The 16,602-nt window shown below is 40.9% G+C and overlaps 1 protein-coding gene across 4 annotated transcripts in view; it reads right to left on the minus strand.

The window, feature by feature from the left end:
• Nucleotides 1-1,437: 1,437 nt before the first annotated feature.
• SAMD5 (sterile alpha motif domain containing 5) overlaps nucleotides 1,438-16,602 on the minus strand; it is a 57,040-nt gene continuing 41,875 nt past the window's right edge. The window contains exons 2-3 of one of the 4 annotated variants that reach the window (XM_040448621.1): nucleotides 7,997-8,115; nucleotides 1,438-5,458 (exon numbers count right to left, since the gene is read on the minus strand). In XM_040448621.1, coding sequence (XP_040304555.1) covers nucleotides 8,017-8,115 — 99 coding nt within the window. In that variant the 3' untranslated portion in view covers nucleotides 1,438-5,458; nucleotides 7,997-8,016. The remainder of the gene's footprint in view (nucleotides 5,459-7,996; nucleotides 8,116-16,602) is intronic. The other 3 variants (XM_040448619.1, XM_040448620.1, XM_040448622.1) reach the window with 3 other exon arrangements.

Here is a 16,602-nt window from a genome sequence, read left to right on the forward strand (position 1 = left end):
TCAAGGCTGTGGGAGCCTGCCACCTAATAGATCCCGCCACCCCACCTCCTACTCTGGTGAAGCACAATTACTGGCACAAAATCGCATGCTATCACCCTCGGGAGTACTTTTTTAGTTGGAAGTGGGGAGGAGGGGGAGGAGAAAGGCACGACATACGCGTCTATAACAATCACACAAATGCATCCAAGCACACATCGTAAGGATTTATTTGCATTTTGCATGGTGTGTGGGGAGCCTGGCTTTCTCCTGTCTTTCAAGTTGGAACTCTGATTTCCCATGCTACCCATAATGCTACATTACTGTAAACATTTATATATCGTCAATTTAAACAACACACAAACTCTACGCCATTCACCGAAATGTAAACGATTACAAAAGAGGCCAAGGCGGAACCGCTGTGAAAGCCATAACATTTATTGAAGAGCGGACATATGTTTGCAAATCACAGCGCTGCACGGGCACACAATCCACAGTTCATGATGCTGTTCCAATTAAGCTTTTAATAGAGCCTTCTCATATAATCCGTTTTAAAGACAATTAATGAAAGGGGGAAAAAGGTGTCAGTTGCAATTACATTTGTAAAAACCAAACTGCAGCTTTTATTTAGAATGAATCTGTGCTCAGCTATGTAGATGTACACGTTGATTATTTGGACCTATGCACGCATTTCTGGATGGGCAGAACTTCTCAATGAGTAATGGCTGTAGTAACCCAAAAAGTATCTCAGAATATTGTCAGTCTTAGAGACCAGGGCAACAACTGCAATAGAATTTCTACCATTTGCCCCAATTAACACACCACTTTGCCCTGAAGATGTTCAAGTCAGCATTTTATTGTTGGAATAATAAAGAGAAATTCATCTGACAAAGGGCATGATACAGAATACATCTATAGAAGACACTTCTCATCTTAATGTTACAAGTGGATGTCCTTCCTTTTGTATCAGTGAAAGAAATTTTGGTCAAGGGGCGCCTGGGTGGCGCAGTCGGTTAAGCGTCCGACTTCAGCCAGGTCACGATCTCGCGGTCCGTGAGTTCGAGCCCCGCGTCGGGCTCTGGGCTGATGGCTCAGAGCCTGGAGCCTGTTTCCGATTCTGTGTCTCCCTCTCTCTCTGCCCCTCCCCTGTTCATGCTCTGTCTCTCTCTGTCCCAAAAATAAATAAACGTTGAAAAAAAAAAAAAGAAATTTTGGTCAAATTGTCAAAAAGAAAAAAAAAACCAAAAAAACCAAAAAAACCCACCAGCTCCTAATGTGGAATTTAACCTCCCATTTTCGTCTAAAAGTTATCTTTTAACAACAACGACAATAAAAAATAAAACTTCATTTCCAGGAATTTAAAAAATTGAAAGAAAAACATCAAAGTTGATAATTAAAAATAAAAATGTATATTATTCATTTTTCTGAACTACTCCTGTTTTGTTTTGTTTTGTTTTGTTTTGTGTACCTTTCATGGAAATATCTGTCACAGATATTCCATTTCATGGAATAGAAATTTGATTTTATATCCTTAGAGGTTAATAATATGATGTTAACGACAATTTTCTAATCAAAGAATCCGATAGTGTAAAACATCTGATGTAGGAATATCTAACCGATGACCACGGAGATTGCGAAGAATCTAGAAACTTCAGAAAGAGAAAACCTAGCTGATTTGATTGGCTCTGTGCTGTACTACTTACTTTGTTTAATACAGCATCTGTTATTAAAGATGCTTTGGTCAAAGCACAAGTTGTCAACTGACTTCTAAGCATTGCCTATTACTTGGCCCCTGGTCTGAACAGAGAACTGGCAATTTAAGGTCAGGCTCTTGCTCATTTCCTGTATATGTCTCTGGATAGAATATTCTATTGTTTATTCCCTATTTTACTTTGAAATTCAGAAACCTTCTACCTGCCTGACCCTGATGTTTTGATGCCTAATTTAATATTACATGTAAGAATTTATATAAACCAAATATTTTGTCTAAAAATGTAATTTTCTTTAACCTCTCTTTTTGTTATTCTTCAATGCCCAGGCAAGGAACCTGTTTACAGCAGTCAGGCTCTTTCCAGAGAATAATCCAGATAGGCTCAGCTCAGTTTTCTGGCGGGTGCTTCCTAGTCACTGGTACATCTGGTTTCTCTTCACATAGAAAAGTTTGTTGATCTGCCATCATCTGCCAGGTACCTTGCTGGATTTATCCCAGAAGAATCTACGGGGAAATGCCCATTTGCACTCCTAATTTGTAAATCACAGTCACAAAATCAGATACACTACTCACTAACCTACACACCAAATTTATAAATCTAAAGCTGTAAAAAAAGAAGAAAGTTGAAGAAATACCTTCCTATGTGTCTATGGGACTATTTCCTCAGCCTTGAAAAGTGCTGGCCTTACACATTTGCTGTTTTTAAAAAATCACATTCTTTTCATTCAATCAATAAACATTTACTGAATTCCTACTGTGAGTGGCCACTGTAACCTTTCTATCCTTTCTAAAAGAAAGCAAAGGGGCCTTGTTCAGTGGGTCTAAGGCAGTAATAAGGACATGTCAATTTATGCTGGAGTTTTCTAGTCAGTTTTAAGGTAATTTCTTTCACATAAGAGGAAATCACAGAGTAACAAATGGAAGAGAGGAAGGCACTCAGTACCTATTTGTCAAGCACTGGGCCAGGAACTCTGTGGATGTTTGGTGCAGAATGCTAATAAGCCTCTTAGGAATTATGGAAGGTATTTATTTTTCCTATTTGATGGACAAGGATAAAAAGCTGTTGATTAGTTCAATAATCGTTCAAGACCATTCCCCATGCTACACTATAGTTTATGTTCTAAATTGATTCACCACCTGAAAAGGCAATCGGCATGATTCCAAAATTTGAACTAAGAGCCAAGGAGCTCCAAAGTAAAAACTCAAGGCTTACTGTTTTTGTTGTTGATTTCACAACACAAGATGCTGTAAACTTCTCTGGACTAAGAAACTGCTTGAGTACAGCTGTTCTAATTTGCTTAAACTCCTGTAGTGGGAGGGAGCCCTTCACATTATGCATTACCTAAGTCAAGAAAAGGCTGATTCCTCACCCCACAAAATTTTGTTGTAAGATGAACTGAACAGGAATTTTGCTAATCCTCCAAATTCATAATATCCTCAATATTATGAAAGAAAAGTCTCTAACTAATATCTTTTGATGTTCTAGGAAATACAAATCAAGGTACTCCTGTAGTTCTGTTAACATATCTGTCCCTTACTTACCTAATCTTAAAATATTAAAGATATCATAAATGTTAGATAAAAGAGAAAATGCTACGAAATAATTATTCATCCTAAGAATAATTATCTCCAGGTATAATTCATGGTAAGACTCCTTCCTTTCTCTTATATTTTAACGCTTACCTGATCTTCATTTAATGCAAAAGAATTAATGAGCTGCCTTTAATACTTCTCTACTTAAAGTTTTCTTCCTCTGGCTTTAGGTAAGAAGTCTTACAAGTCCATTGGCTAGTTAACCATTCTAGATTGTGACTCTTGATTTAGGTAGAGAATCATTATTTTCAGATTCCAACAGCAGACACAAAGAGATTTAAATGTAGCAAGATAACTGAAGTTAGACATAACACAAATAGAAAATAAAACTTTAAATGACCAGAGTCCCCCCCACCTTTTTTTTTTTTTTCCGGTTGCCATAGATTGTATCATAATGCCCATGGTGAGCAGAATTTTCAGAAATTGGGTCCTTTCTAGCAACAGGTCAAAAAATGCATGTAAATGTACATCTGTGAAATAAATCTACCACCGATGCTGCACCTGGAAATGAGGTCGTGAAGAGGAAGCCATTTGTTATCACAATAAATTATATCTGTAATCTATACAGACCTCCCACTCCTTAAAACAAAACAAAACAAAACAAAACAAAATCTAGCTTGGTAATTAAAGACTCTGGTTCCCTTAGAAAAAATGACGAAAAGGTTGACTGGAGTATGATCCTTACTTATCTGCAAGCAGCATAGAGTTTAAAGGACAATTTATACATGCTTTTGAGCTTAATCTCCTTGCGTTGCATTTGAGACTGATTTTACAGTGTCTAAATCAATCTCTAGAAGTAGATAAACTATGTAAACCTTAGATTTTTAAAGCAGTACTGTGATAAAAATGCCCTTGGAGACCTTAACTGCTCACCTAGGGACCAGTATGCACCAGGAAGAAAATGAATGTTAATTGCTTTTCCTTTGAGAGTCTCCTACTCTTAAGAATCACAATGCTATGTAAACTTACATATCGTGTCTATTTCCAAGTAGCGTGGGAAAGATTCTGTAATGCAGGACTGCTCAGGGGCTCTCAGAAGCTGCCTGACCTGGGAGCCTGCTGTGTATCTGTGTCTTCTTTGATAACTTCCTTTCAATTATTTTTGATCCCATCACCATGGTTGTGTTTTCTAAGCAGGAAATAAAACTACTGACATCCAAAGGCAAGAAAAGTAAGAATCAGGAATTTCCAGATTTGTCTTCATTTCTTTCCCCTACTTCCTTCTACTCTCCTTTCTGGCTGTGGTTATGCGGCCAGTGGTTAGGTCTACCTCCCTGCCCCCCACAGGCCTGACATCAGAAACTTGGGGAGTGAGGTGGGATTGGACACAACACTGGCCTTGGCAGCCCCCAGGGAGTGAGGGAAACTAGCTATCAAGTTACAGAGCTGGCTCTAGCCGGGCTTCTGGGAGGGCAAGACACTGTTACTGGTCTAAACTTCAGCCAGGTTAAATTTAAAACGAGAAGTTAGAAAAATTGGTCTTCCCTGGGTGATGTTCCTTAATTCATCAGCTTTATGATTCTACCTATATATGAAATGACTATAAAAAGCACCTTAAAATAAGAATTCCATCACCAAACTATTCTATATTGAATTCTATAAAAAAAAAAAAAAAATCTCAACCCACGAAAACATGGTCCTATATGAAGTGAGAAGAAGATGTATGTTAAAATATAAAATGAAAGCTCCTAATTCTCAAGTTAAAGGCTAATGTGGAAACGACGTAATGGCAAGCTAATGCCAGAAACCTGCTCTGTGTCTTATATTACACTTACAATCAGTTATCACCCAAATGCCTCAGCCAACCTCATTTATTTCCCCCCAAGAATTCAGAGAACAGACAGGAGAGTTCCCAAAGTATGCACAAGACCTTATCTCAAAACTGAACTGAGTTCTTCTTTATGTGATGTTTCACTGCCTCATTTCTAGCTGTTGTAAGTTAGTTACCCAGTATACTAAGTTGATTATTCCAGAATTTTTCCAAGCAAAAAGTTAAGCTGATGAGTATTTCCAGGGTCATCATCCATGTCCCTTTTTTGAAAGAAGGTTCTAAATATGCCCTTTTCGAGTCTTCAGGTACCTCATCAGTCCTCCACGAGTTCTCAAAAATGATATCTAGCGGTTCTGTGATGACTTCGGCCAATTCATTAAGTACTCTAGGATGCCGGCCATGGGGACCTGTGGATTTGAACATATCGGGGTTATTTAGGTTCTCCTTTACCCATTCTTCCCCTAGTCCATCATGGATTTCTGCTCCTAGTTTTCTTTTAAGTAAACTCCACACCCAGTGTGGGACTCGAACTCACGACCCTGAGCTCAAGAGTCACATGCTGTACCGACTGCTGCTCCTATGTTTAAGTCACAATTGTCCTTTCTGCTTATCAAATGGACTTTTAAAACAATAGTTTTTTTTTTAATGTTTACTTTTTGAGAGAGAGAGAGAGAGAGAGAGAGAGAGAAAGTAAGTGGGGGAGGGGCAGACAGAGGGAGACACAGAATCTGAAGCTGACTCCAGGCTCTGAGCTGTCAGCACACAGCCCGACGCAGGGCTCGAACTCACGAACCATGAGACCATGACCTGAGCTGAAGTTGGACGCTTAACTTACTGAGCCCCCCAGGTGCCCCTGAAAAAACAGCTTTAAGTCTCTGGGTTTTTTTTAACCTATCAATTTTCTCCTTGAAGCTACTAAATGAAAAATGTAATTTTTTTCAGGTCCAAGTCTTATTTGCCTTGTTTAAAAACATTGTTCTTTTTTCCCCCCTTTTATGGTTCTTGTAAGAACAGGCAAGTAAAGCAAAAATAAATAAATAAATAAATAAATAAATAAATAAATAAATAAAAGAAAGCATATCTTGCAACAGTTTGTCTCCTGACGTCACCTCGCTCCCTACTACGCGGGAGCGTCCTTAGTAGCAGAAGTAACAGCAACACTTGGAGACATTCTAAAGGCCACCAATCTCGGGCTCAGAGGGCACATATCTATTCAACTTGTACCTGCAACTGCTAACTCAAAATGCACCTTCTGAAATAGAAAAAAGATTCACAGTCATCCTTAGAATCGTTTGTAGGCACACACAGTCACTTTTTCACGTAGGCATTTCAAAAGCGTGGTCGTTCACGAGCTGAAAAGAGATGGAGAAGGATTTCTTAGGAAGCAGCCCCTCTCGTAGAAATTGCCTGCTGTCGTGCGGTCATCTGTGCCTACCGTTCTGGGATTGCTGTTACACTAATTATCACCGAGCTGTGATAGGCGTTGACAGTTTTAACCCCTTCTTTGTCACAGAGAGTCCTCAGAAACCGAAAGCCAGCGACAGATTATGGCTTCCTGCCCATATGTCGCCGCATGCCCCAAATCCCCTGATGGATCTAGAATACATTCAGGGGAGGAAGAAAGAGAGTGCAGAGGGGAAGAATGAGGACACATGAGTCTTCCAACGCGATGTCTGATGTGACAGGCAGACCGTGCTGCTTGGATTCGACTGTTAACTTGTTTCATTTTGTTTTCTAATTGGAACAGCTTTTGAAAAAGGTTGAATCAGTTGTGCGGTCTTTTGTTTTGCCTTTCTAGTCTCCACCTCTCCAGCCTCACCCCTTGTTTTAGCTCTTAAAAGCGCTGTGTTAAGTGCCAAAAAAAAAAAAAAATGTATTCTAGACATCACTAAAAGACTCTTTTAAAGAATAATTCTGCACATTTCTCTAGGGTACAACAATTTGTTTTAGCATGTGCCATTTTCACCCCTGCTCAAATAGCCACCTGCTGATGGCAATATGTTAACTAATATGTCATTATTAATTAGCGTGGGTAGTATCATCCACCAACTGCATCTAAATGGAGAGCAAGTATTACTATCCGTGCTCAGAAAGTTTCTTTCTCCAGGGAATCAAGCTCTTTGCAGGCCCTTTTTTTTTCTATATTACTAAGTAATAATATCATACTACTAGTTTACATATTCAAACAGTCACTCCAAAAAATTCACATCTAAGCCAACGCCTCTATCAAGATCACTTCCTGCTAGGAACTGTGGAAAAATCATGTTCAATCTATCTTGACAAACTATTTTTGCAGGGCGGTGGGGTGGGCGGGGGGGCGGGGGGACAAGGGGAAGTTCCGTAGAGGAGGGTAGTCACCCTAATATAAAGACGGCAAGACTGTTTGGTGTAACGTTGTCATAGGTGAATGAATGGAAAGGCATTCCACCAAAAACTGTCTTGCCTGTGCAGTGCAAGAGACTGCATTTCAAACAGAAAAGGCAGAAGAAAGAGCTTCAGGTTACAGCGTTAGGCGTCAGGCATTTCTCAGATGGCAGGAAGACCCCAGCTAGGATCCGGCAGAGTCACAAAGGGAGGGATAAGGCAACACCCATGGTGAGGACATTCTTCCTACAACGAAAGAGTCTCTGATGTCTGCCCAAGCTAGATATAGTTCCGTCTGAAGTCAGAAAGATGGCCTCACCTACCTTGAAAAGTCATTTTTATTCTTGGAACCTACGAAAGTAAGGAAAATGCCTTTGGACAGGTTATCACCAGCAAATGCAGACACCTTCCATATTATTAAACCCCTTAAAGACGTGGGGCGTGAAGTCATTCACAAACCCAGCACCGAGCTGACAGCCTCTGAAACCTCGTGTGTGCCTTTGCTTCAACAAAAACAAATCACATTCATTAAACAAGCCCAGCCTTGCAATTTGCTTTGTTTTATTTATTTATTTATTTACTTACTTACTTACTTGCTTGTTTATTTATTGTTCTTTGGGGGAGAAAGCAGGAGGCAGACAAACAGGATTTCCGCAGTTGGGTCAATGGAGAGTTTCAAGATGTGAGCAGTCGCAGAGAGCTGTAATGAGCCCAGCACATGTTGGTTCATGATTGCAAGGAAACGTCACTAATTTCTCTGTTACAAACGCGGCTTCACGCTCTGGCAGCTGACATGCACCGTGACGTCCCTGATCCGGCTCCTGATAGAGCCCCCTCTTCGTGTGGAATAGGAGCGAACAGATTTTGAAAATTCTGCCCGGCTTGCAGGGGATACCTGCTGGAAAGGAGTCTTCTGGGCACCGCCAGTCCAGCCTTATCTCGCACGGCTGCTCTCCCCGCCACACGTTTTTCATATTAACTTTCCCCCCTAAATTATCTGGCAGATGCCTACCAAGAAAGAAGCTCTTTCTTCACTCCGAGAGAAATAATAATCTGTTTATATGTATTAATAGGCTTCTCTGGATATTAGGTTGACAAAAAAAAATCACGCATGGCATTGCTTCAAATCTGGTCCTTTCTCAAAAACCATGAAAAGCCAAGCCTTGGAACAATAAATAGCAGGCTATATTTTTGGTGCTGTCAATGCTCTTGAAGTGTTGCTATTTTTATTTATTTTTTAATTTTTTTTCAACGTTTTTATTTATTTTTGGGACAGAGAGAGACAGAGCATGAACGGGGAGGGGCAGAGAGAGAGGGAGACACAGAATCGGAAACAGGCTCCAGGCTCCGAGCCATCAGCCCAGAGCCTGACGCAGGGCTCGAACTCACGGACCGCGAGATCGTGACCTGGCTGAAGTCGGACGCTTAACCGACTGCGCCACCCAGGCGCCCCAAGTGTTGCTATTTTTAAAGGTGGAGTTTATGAAAAATGAATGCAGTAGTTTGTAATGTGCCAAATTATATCTATTTCTAGGGAAACACTGCTGGAAAAGAAAAGAAGAGAAGAGAAGAGAAGAGAAGAGAAGAGAAGAGAAAAGAAAAGAAAAGAAAAGAAAAGAAAAGAAAAGAAAAGAAAAGAAAAGAAAAGAAAAGAAAAGAAGAGAAGAGAAAAGAAAAAAAGGGGTCTTCCCCAGCTGGCCTAATTCTCCCCTAACCTGCCTTTGAAATCACTCTCAATAATAGTTATGGCCACACAAACCTAATTCTTGGGCTGAACGGTGACTTTTCAGTTTTATATGTTCTAGGCTATTATGGGGAGTGGGAGGGGTGGAGGGAAAGTCTTTCACTTCACAGATATTTGGCAATTCTCCTAATCGACGTTAGAGTTCCAATCCGAGAAACAGGGAGGGGCGGCGAAAGTTATTTAATGAATAAAGAAACTATTGTGCTGTAGTTAAAAATTAGATTTATGAGACTACATTTTTTTCTCGGTTGATTATTCTGATTTTTAAGTGATTTCAAGTCTGTTACTCTTTTTAGCTTGTGATTTACCCCCCTAATTAAAGGCAATCAGAGTTACACGGAGGGTGCCCGATTTAGAAGTTATTTCTCTGTTGTGTTATTATTCTAGAGGCTATAACTCCACTGCAGATATAGAGCCAACAGGCAGAAAATATCCACATTTGGGTGCTGGGATAAAGACATAAAACTGGAGAGTGAATATTAATAGCCCATGCAGTTCCTTACAATGGGGGTGGGAAAAACACTCTCAGGAAAGAGTTAAGATTGATGGTACAAATGCCACGTTCTCTCCTTCTGGAAGACACAAGGGGCACAGAGCTGAATGTGGTCTGGTGGTCCGGTGACAAGATAAAAGCTTTTTTTACCTCATGACTTTCTCAAGCTAAGTTTACCAACATTCAGTCACATCACAATGCCTATCGTTATGGAACGGAAGGATGGTTGGAATTTGCTTAGAGAGACGGGGCTTAAATACAGCTTGTTTTTGTTTTTTTATTTTTTATTTTTTTATGTTTATTTAGTTTTGAGAGAGAGAGAGAGGGAATATGAGCGGGGAGGGGCAGAGAGAGAGGGAGACACAGAATCCAAAGCAGACTCCGGGCTCCGAGCTGTCAGCAGAGATTCCGAAGCGGGGCTCGAACTCATGAACCATGAGATCAAGACCTGAACCGAAGTCAGACGCTTAACCGACGGAGCCACCCAGGAGCCCCTTCAGCTTTGTTTCAACTGTTAACTTCTCCAAGGGCAGAAACCACATTTCATTCTCTTTATGTCTCCAGTGGAAGCATACATATAACGTCACACACACGACTATCGCTGACCGATGGGATCCCCCACAGTGTAACGTTTACATATCATTCCTCAGTAAGCTAAGTTCCTACTGGAAAATATTAGTCCGGCAGTCAACTGAGAGTATCTATTTCCAACAGAGAAAACATTTTCAGTATATGTCCACTCCACCAGCATGCATCGTGATGGTCACCTTTCCGTTCCTCGAAAGGCCTGGGTCCCCTCGGCTGCTGCGCTAGGAAAGGCCAAGGCTGCCTCCCAGACCCCAGGAAGCTGGAGGATGCATACTTAACGTCACATAATTAGCTGGCATACATGTCCTTTCGCTGCTAGATTTCCCAGGGGATTCTACAGACTAAAAAAAAAAGAAAAATAAGTGACTTCGGAGTGACCTACGTATATTTTCTTTTTTTGACTTTAAACACAAACACCCAATGGGGCTCCTGGGTGGCTCAGTCGGTTGGGTGTCCGACTTCGGCTCAGGTCATCATCTCACAATCCGTGGGTTCGAGCCCCACATTGGGCTCTGTGCTGACAGCTCAGAGCCTGGAGCCTCCTTTGGATTCTGTGTCTCCCTCTCTCTCTCTGCCCCTCCCCTGCTCATACTCTGTCTGTCTCTGTCTCAAAAATAAATAAAATTAAAAAATTTTTTAAAAAATAAAAAATAAACACAAACACCCAAATGCTCTGCAAACTGTTCTGCGCCACTGTCCCACCTGTCTTCACCTGTGGTGCTTCCTCGCTAACTACTCCTTCGCCATCTATTCCCGGGGAAAAACTCAAGTTGGATGTAAGAAACCGCGCTGCCTCTCACTACCTCCTCTTGACTCCCACGGGTTCTAAACTTCACGCAGGACTTATCCGCCGGTTTTTCGGCAAATGGAAAACATACTGGAGAGGCTGGAAATGTTCTTACCCGCTCATTATTCAGAAAACTCTTAGCAACCAATGCAGAGGTTAAAGGACAAAAGTGTCTTTGTTTACACTACCCTCGGGGCATCTACCGATTTGACCATTTTTCCAACAGAACAGCTACGTAAATTCCCGATTTCTTAAAAGCACTTCGTTACACTCCTCACCGAATATTCTGGATGTGCTAAACGCCCACACATTGAGAACCCGTAGAGTTGTGGTCTGAAAGCTCCAGGAGACCAGGTTCCAAGGCCCCAACCTCCTCACTGCCCGGGGTCAGAGCCACATCTTACCTGTGCCAGGAAGATGTTATCAGGATTAGCTACTGGGAATTCCGTATTGTTCTTTCAATAATTTTATAATAATTAATAGCTGTCACAACATGAAGCTGGGGCTAGGTCAGCGCACTTTGAAGAAGTTGGGTAGTCGAGCTGAGGAAAATGGTAGCTGGAGGGGACAGTGGTTTTAAGAACCAAGATGGAGCTTGGACATATTTACAGACTGAATGGAAGGATTCCATGGAGGGAGACCAAACGCCAGAAAACAAAGGGATAATTATGGATCGTAATTATTACTTGGGACAGGAGTAGATATCCAGGGGAGGGATTCGTTTTAGAGGGGAGAGGGGTAATTCCTCATCAGAAATAGAGGAAAAGAACAAATGGGCAAGAATAAGAATATTCTTAATTCTTATTGGAATAAGATACGGATATTGTGCCCACGAAGGACAGAAATGGATGGAGCTCACGTGCATCGGGGTGCTAGCTCTCAGTGAGGACCAAGCCAAGGCTATCTGCAGGGGAGAAGGGAGGTGCAAGGGGCAAGGGCAGGGTTTTAAGGAGAGGGGAGGAATCTGAAACCGCCACCGAGGGAACAGCGGCAGGAGCTCAGCATGACAGCGGCAGTAGGGTGGACTGAGCTGGACTGGACTAATGGGATTATAGAAAAATGGGCTTCAAGGTCTCCAAATACCACCCAAAGTCATGATCAAGGCACAGGCCTAGAAATGAGCGATACACACCCTGAACAAAAATAATGATACATGCTGGAGTGCTAAATACCAGTGTTCTGTCCCCCAGGGCAGCTCTTAAAACATACCTGGTGGGTCCTGTTGATGACCGTCTTAGTCCATTCGGGCTGATACAACAGAATACCAGAGACTGGGTGGTTTATAAACAACAAAGGCTGGGAAGGCCAACCTCAAGGGGCCTACAGATTCGGTGGTGAAGCCTCTCTTCTTGGTTCACAGACACCATCTTCTCGCTGAAGGGGTGAGGGAGCTTTCTGGGGGACCTTTTATAAAGGCGCCGACCCCGTCACCGATGCCTCATCCTCACGACCCAATCACCTCCCAAAGGCCCCAACTCCAAATACCATTCTAGGCATTAGGTTTCAACCTACGAATCTTGGAGAACACAGACTCAGTCTGCAGGAATGTTTGTCTCTAACCAGACTCAAGGCTGCCCACTGAAGAGTTCTTCTCTCTCTCTCTCTCTCTCTCTCTCTCTCTCTCTCTCATCTACCTAGTCACTGTAAAATCATCCATTATTATGCACTAATGGTCTCTGAAGACACCATTAGCACTAATCTGCTAACTCTTACTATGATTATCATCAATATGATTGCCCTTAATGGTATGTTTACAGTGAATACTGTAATTATTATTACCTGCCTATCCTAGCAACAGTAAACAACTGCTAATATTTATTAAGTGACCTTCCTCTGTGCCAGGCACTGTGCTGAGAACATCGTGTATTTACGCGAAATCTCCATCACTTGTCACCAGAAGCCAATGTGATGCCTATCACAGACCCAGTTTTATAGATGAGGAATCTGAGGCTTTGAAGTGTAGGTAACCTGGCTGGGTTAAAGTGCTAATCAGTGGCAGAGGGGGTCTGTCCAACAGCAGAGCCTCCTCTTATAAAAGGACGTCTGCACCCTGTCATTTTTTTGAATTTTTTAACATTTTTATTCATTTTTTGTGAGACAGAGAGAGACAGGGTGTGAGCAGGGGAGAGGCAGAGACAGAGGGTGACATAGAATCCAAAGCAGGCTCCAGGCTCTGAGCTGTCAGCACAGAGCCCGATGCAGGGCTCGAAGCCATGAACCATAGAATCACGACCTGAGCCAAAGTCGCATGCTCAACTGACTGAGCCACCCAGGTGCCCTAAGGAGGTCTGCACCCCATCGTTTGTGATTGGGAATGTATAATAAATGGTGTTCCCCAAAGTGCCTATCACTTAGAATGTGAACTTAGAGATACGGCCTTTGCAGAAGGTTCAGGATTTCAAGATAAAATCATCCTGGATTTAGGGCTCACCCTAATCCTAAATCCAGTCACTGGTGTGCTTGTAAGAGGAGAAGAGTACACAGAGAGACATACACAGAGGAGAAGCCCATGTGAAGACAGAGGCAGAGGACAGAGAGAGAGGCAGCCATAAGCCAGGTGATGCCAGGAGTCGCCTGACGCCGGAAGGAGTGAGGAAGGATTCTCTCCTGGAGGCTTTGGGGGGAGCACGCCCTCTCCCCCAAGACCTGATGTTGGACTTCTGGATTCCAGAACCATGAGAGAATAAATTTCCGTTGGTTTAAGCCACTCAGCTTTTGTCACTTTGTCATAGAGGGCCTCGGAAACTAATACAGAGCCGTCTCACAGAAAGATAGAATTTCTCAAATGCTCTTAGGAATATTTTTAATCACTTCATTGTTTTAGGCAGTACATGCAAATGTGATTTTAGGCAAACGGTATTTTTATTCAGAATATTAAATGCTGAGCATAATGCTTACTTAGATATTATATGCAATGTCATTCATAATATATAAGGGAAATTTTGCTTCTTCACATTAAATAAATGATGCAAACTATTTAAATTAATTGTATAAGAAAAATACGACTTCTGAAAAATACATTAAAGACGATACACTGTGTTTATACATGAACTCCGTGTATATTAAAAAGCCGACTGAGATTTAACCACTTGCTACAGCATCAAAAATAGAAAATAATCAGAATTTGAAATGACTGCTTTTCTTTTGCTTAATGTCCACTGGTTTATTATTTGTTTGAATATTTATGATTTACTTTAAATTGCAGGACAAGAGAAGGGTTCAGTGGCTATTTGCAAGCATTTTTCTACAGATAACAAACCATGTATGTGGAAACTTTGATTTCCAATGAGTTAAAATTGCACATAATTGCCCATATTTTTCTGTTTTAATATCAGTTATTGATGAATGAGAATTTAATGTGCAAGGTAAGCATATGTGAGCTCTATGAGGTTTTCATTTTAAAGAGGACAATATTTAAATAATTTGCAATATTTTCATTACAAAATACATTTAAAGGTCTATAATGAAACAGTCACTATTCCCAACCTGGAAAACTTTTTTTGATTTCTCTGACAGCTCAGAACGCTCCAGCTGGAAAACACTGCAATTCTCTATTAGCAGTCACCAAACATTTGGTTCCAGGATCCATTTGTATTAAAAAAAACCAAAAAAGCAAAAAACATTGAGGATTTCAAAGAGCTTTTGTTTATGTGGGTTATAACTATTGATATTTACACTATTTGAAATCACAACTGAGCAATGTTTGAAATATTTAATTCATTTAAAAATAAAAATAGTAAATGCATTACATGTTAACCTAAGTAAGATTTTTATGAAAAAAAACATTTTCCCCCCAAATTAAGAAGCATGGCGTTAATTTTCATTTTTGGATATTTATTTAATGGCTGGTTCGACAGACTACTGGATTCTCACCTCATCCACATCTGATCTGTGACAATATGTTATTTTAGGTGAAGTATCTAAACAAAATCTAGCCTCACACAGATATGTCATTAGAAAAAGACTAAAAAAAAATAAAAAGGAAAATTATTTTCATAGTTTTATTTTTTATTTTCAAAAAATTTAATGTTTATTTACTTTTGAGAGAGAGAGACAGAGTGCGAGCAGGGAAGAGGCAGAGAGAGAGGGAGACACAATCTGAAGCAGGCTCCAGGCTATGAGCCATCAGCACAGAGCCTGAAGTGGGGCTTGAACCCATAGGCTGTGAGATCATGACCTGAGCTGACGTAGGACGCTTAACCGACTGAGCCACCCAGACACCCCTGGTCTGTTTTCTACTAATGGACCTCTTTCCATATACGACTTGGTAACATCATGCACTGGTCATTTGGAAACTGGTGGATTCATGGGTTATGCAGCTCTTCCAAACAATACACATCATTATTCGATATCAAAAAAGTAATGTATTTGTTAATGTCACTGCCCATTTCATCAAAAAAGCCTGCGACATGGGAAAACTGTCAATCTCACTGTGACAGATGTAAGTTTTCCAAAATGTACTTTTATTTGAATATTCAGATTTTAGCATTAACCATAAATATCCGTCACTCACGTTCAAAAAGTTATCTGCTAAAAAAAAAACAAAATACAAAAAACAACAAAAAAAAAAACCCAAAGTTATCTGCTAAACACCCAAGTCTAAATAACCACAGTTTGTTTCTCAGTCACTCTTTCAACTGAAAGTGATGTTCCACGAATAAAGCAGCCAATTCAGCAGGTAACACAAACAAGAAGAGACTTGGTTTGCAGAGTCAAGGTTCACACACACTTCCATTTGCAAAGGAAGTCTTTATGGGTATGTAGGAGAAAGAAAATAAATTTCTCCCCACCCTCTAGGTTCTTGGCTGAACTCACCCCCCCACCCCATAATAAAAGAGAGACTAAAAAGAGAAAAACAAATTTAATATCGTACAGAAGCCAATTTGACAATACGTTATATTAAAAAATAAATAAAGATAATATTGTGTGCATGAAGGCCCCAAAGATATGAGACCCAAAGAAGTGACAAAAACAGGCAGGTCTTATACCTTTTTGGCAAAGAAACAATAAATGCGTAAAGAATTGACAAGGCAAAGAAGTTGAGGCTTAGGGTAGTAACTTAGTAAAGAAATATCAAGCTTTGTTTACAAAGGCTCTTGGCCTTGAACTCCCTAGCTCTGATGGTAAGGATGACTCCTTTCCTCCTGGAGCAGGGGCCACCATTCACATGGAGATTTATTTTCTGCTCTCAGAGAGACAAAGGACAGTCAGAGCATCCTTCCTGCATCAGCTGTTTCTCATGGAACTTTAATTCAAAGTAATCAATATGCCAAAGTGGCATTATTTGGGGGAACCCGGCCCCTAACCCCCATGAAACAGTTTCCTCTTGGTCAGATTGAGTGTTTTTTTTGAAATGAATGCAGAGATTGTGATTTAATAAACATACGAATCGCCACTACTCACCAAAGACATTTTAAGGCAGATGACTTTCTGGGGCATGTAAAGGTGAGGAATACAATAAACCCTAATACAGCTGGTGTCACTGCCTTGATCGGCACCAACATGCCTGCGTTTTTACTCCCTGTTGCTTTTGTGCAACTGGTGCAAATGTCCACGGGGCGAAAACGTGAACAAT

Source organism: Herpailurus yagouaroundi, unplaced genomic scaffold (assembly GCF_014898765.1).
Source record: "Herpailurus yagouaroundi ecotype Mexico unplaced genomic scaffold, PumYag 198, whole genome shotgun sequence".
Lineage (NCBI taxonomy): Eukaryota > Metazoa > Chordata > Mammalia > Carnivora > Felidae > Herpailurus > Herpailurus yagouaroundi.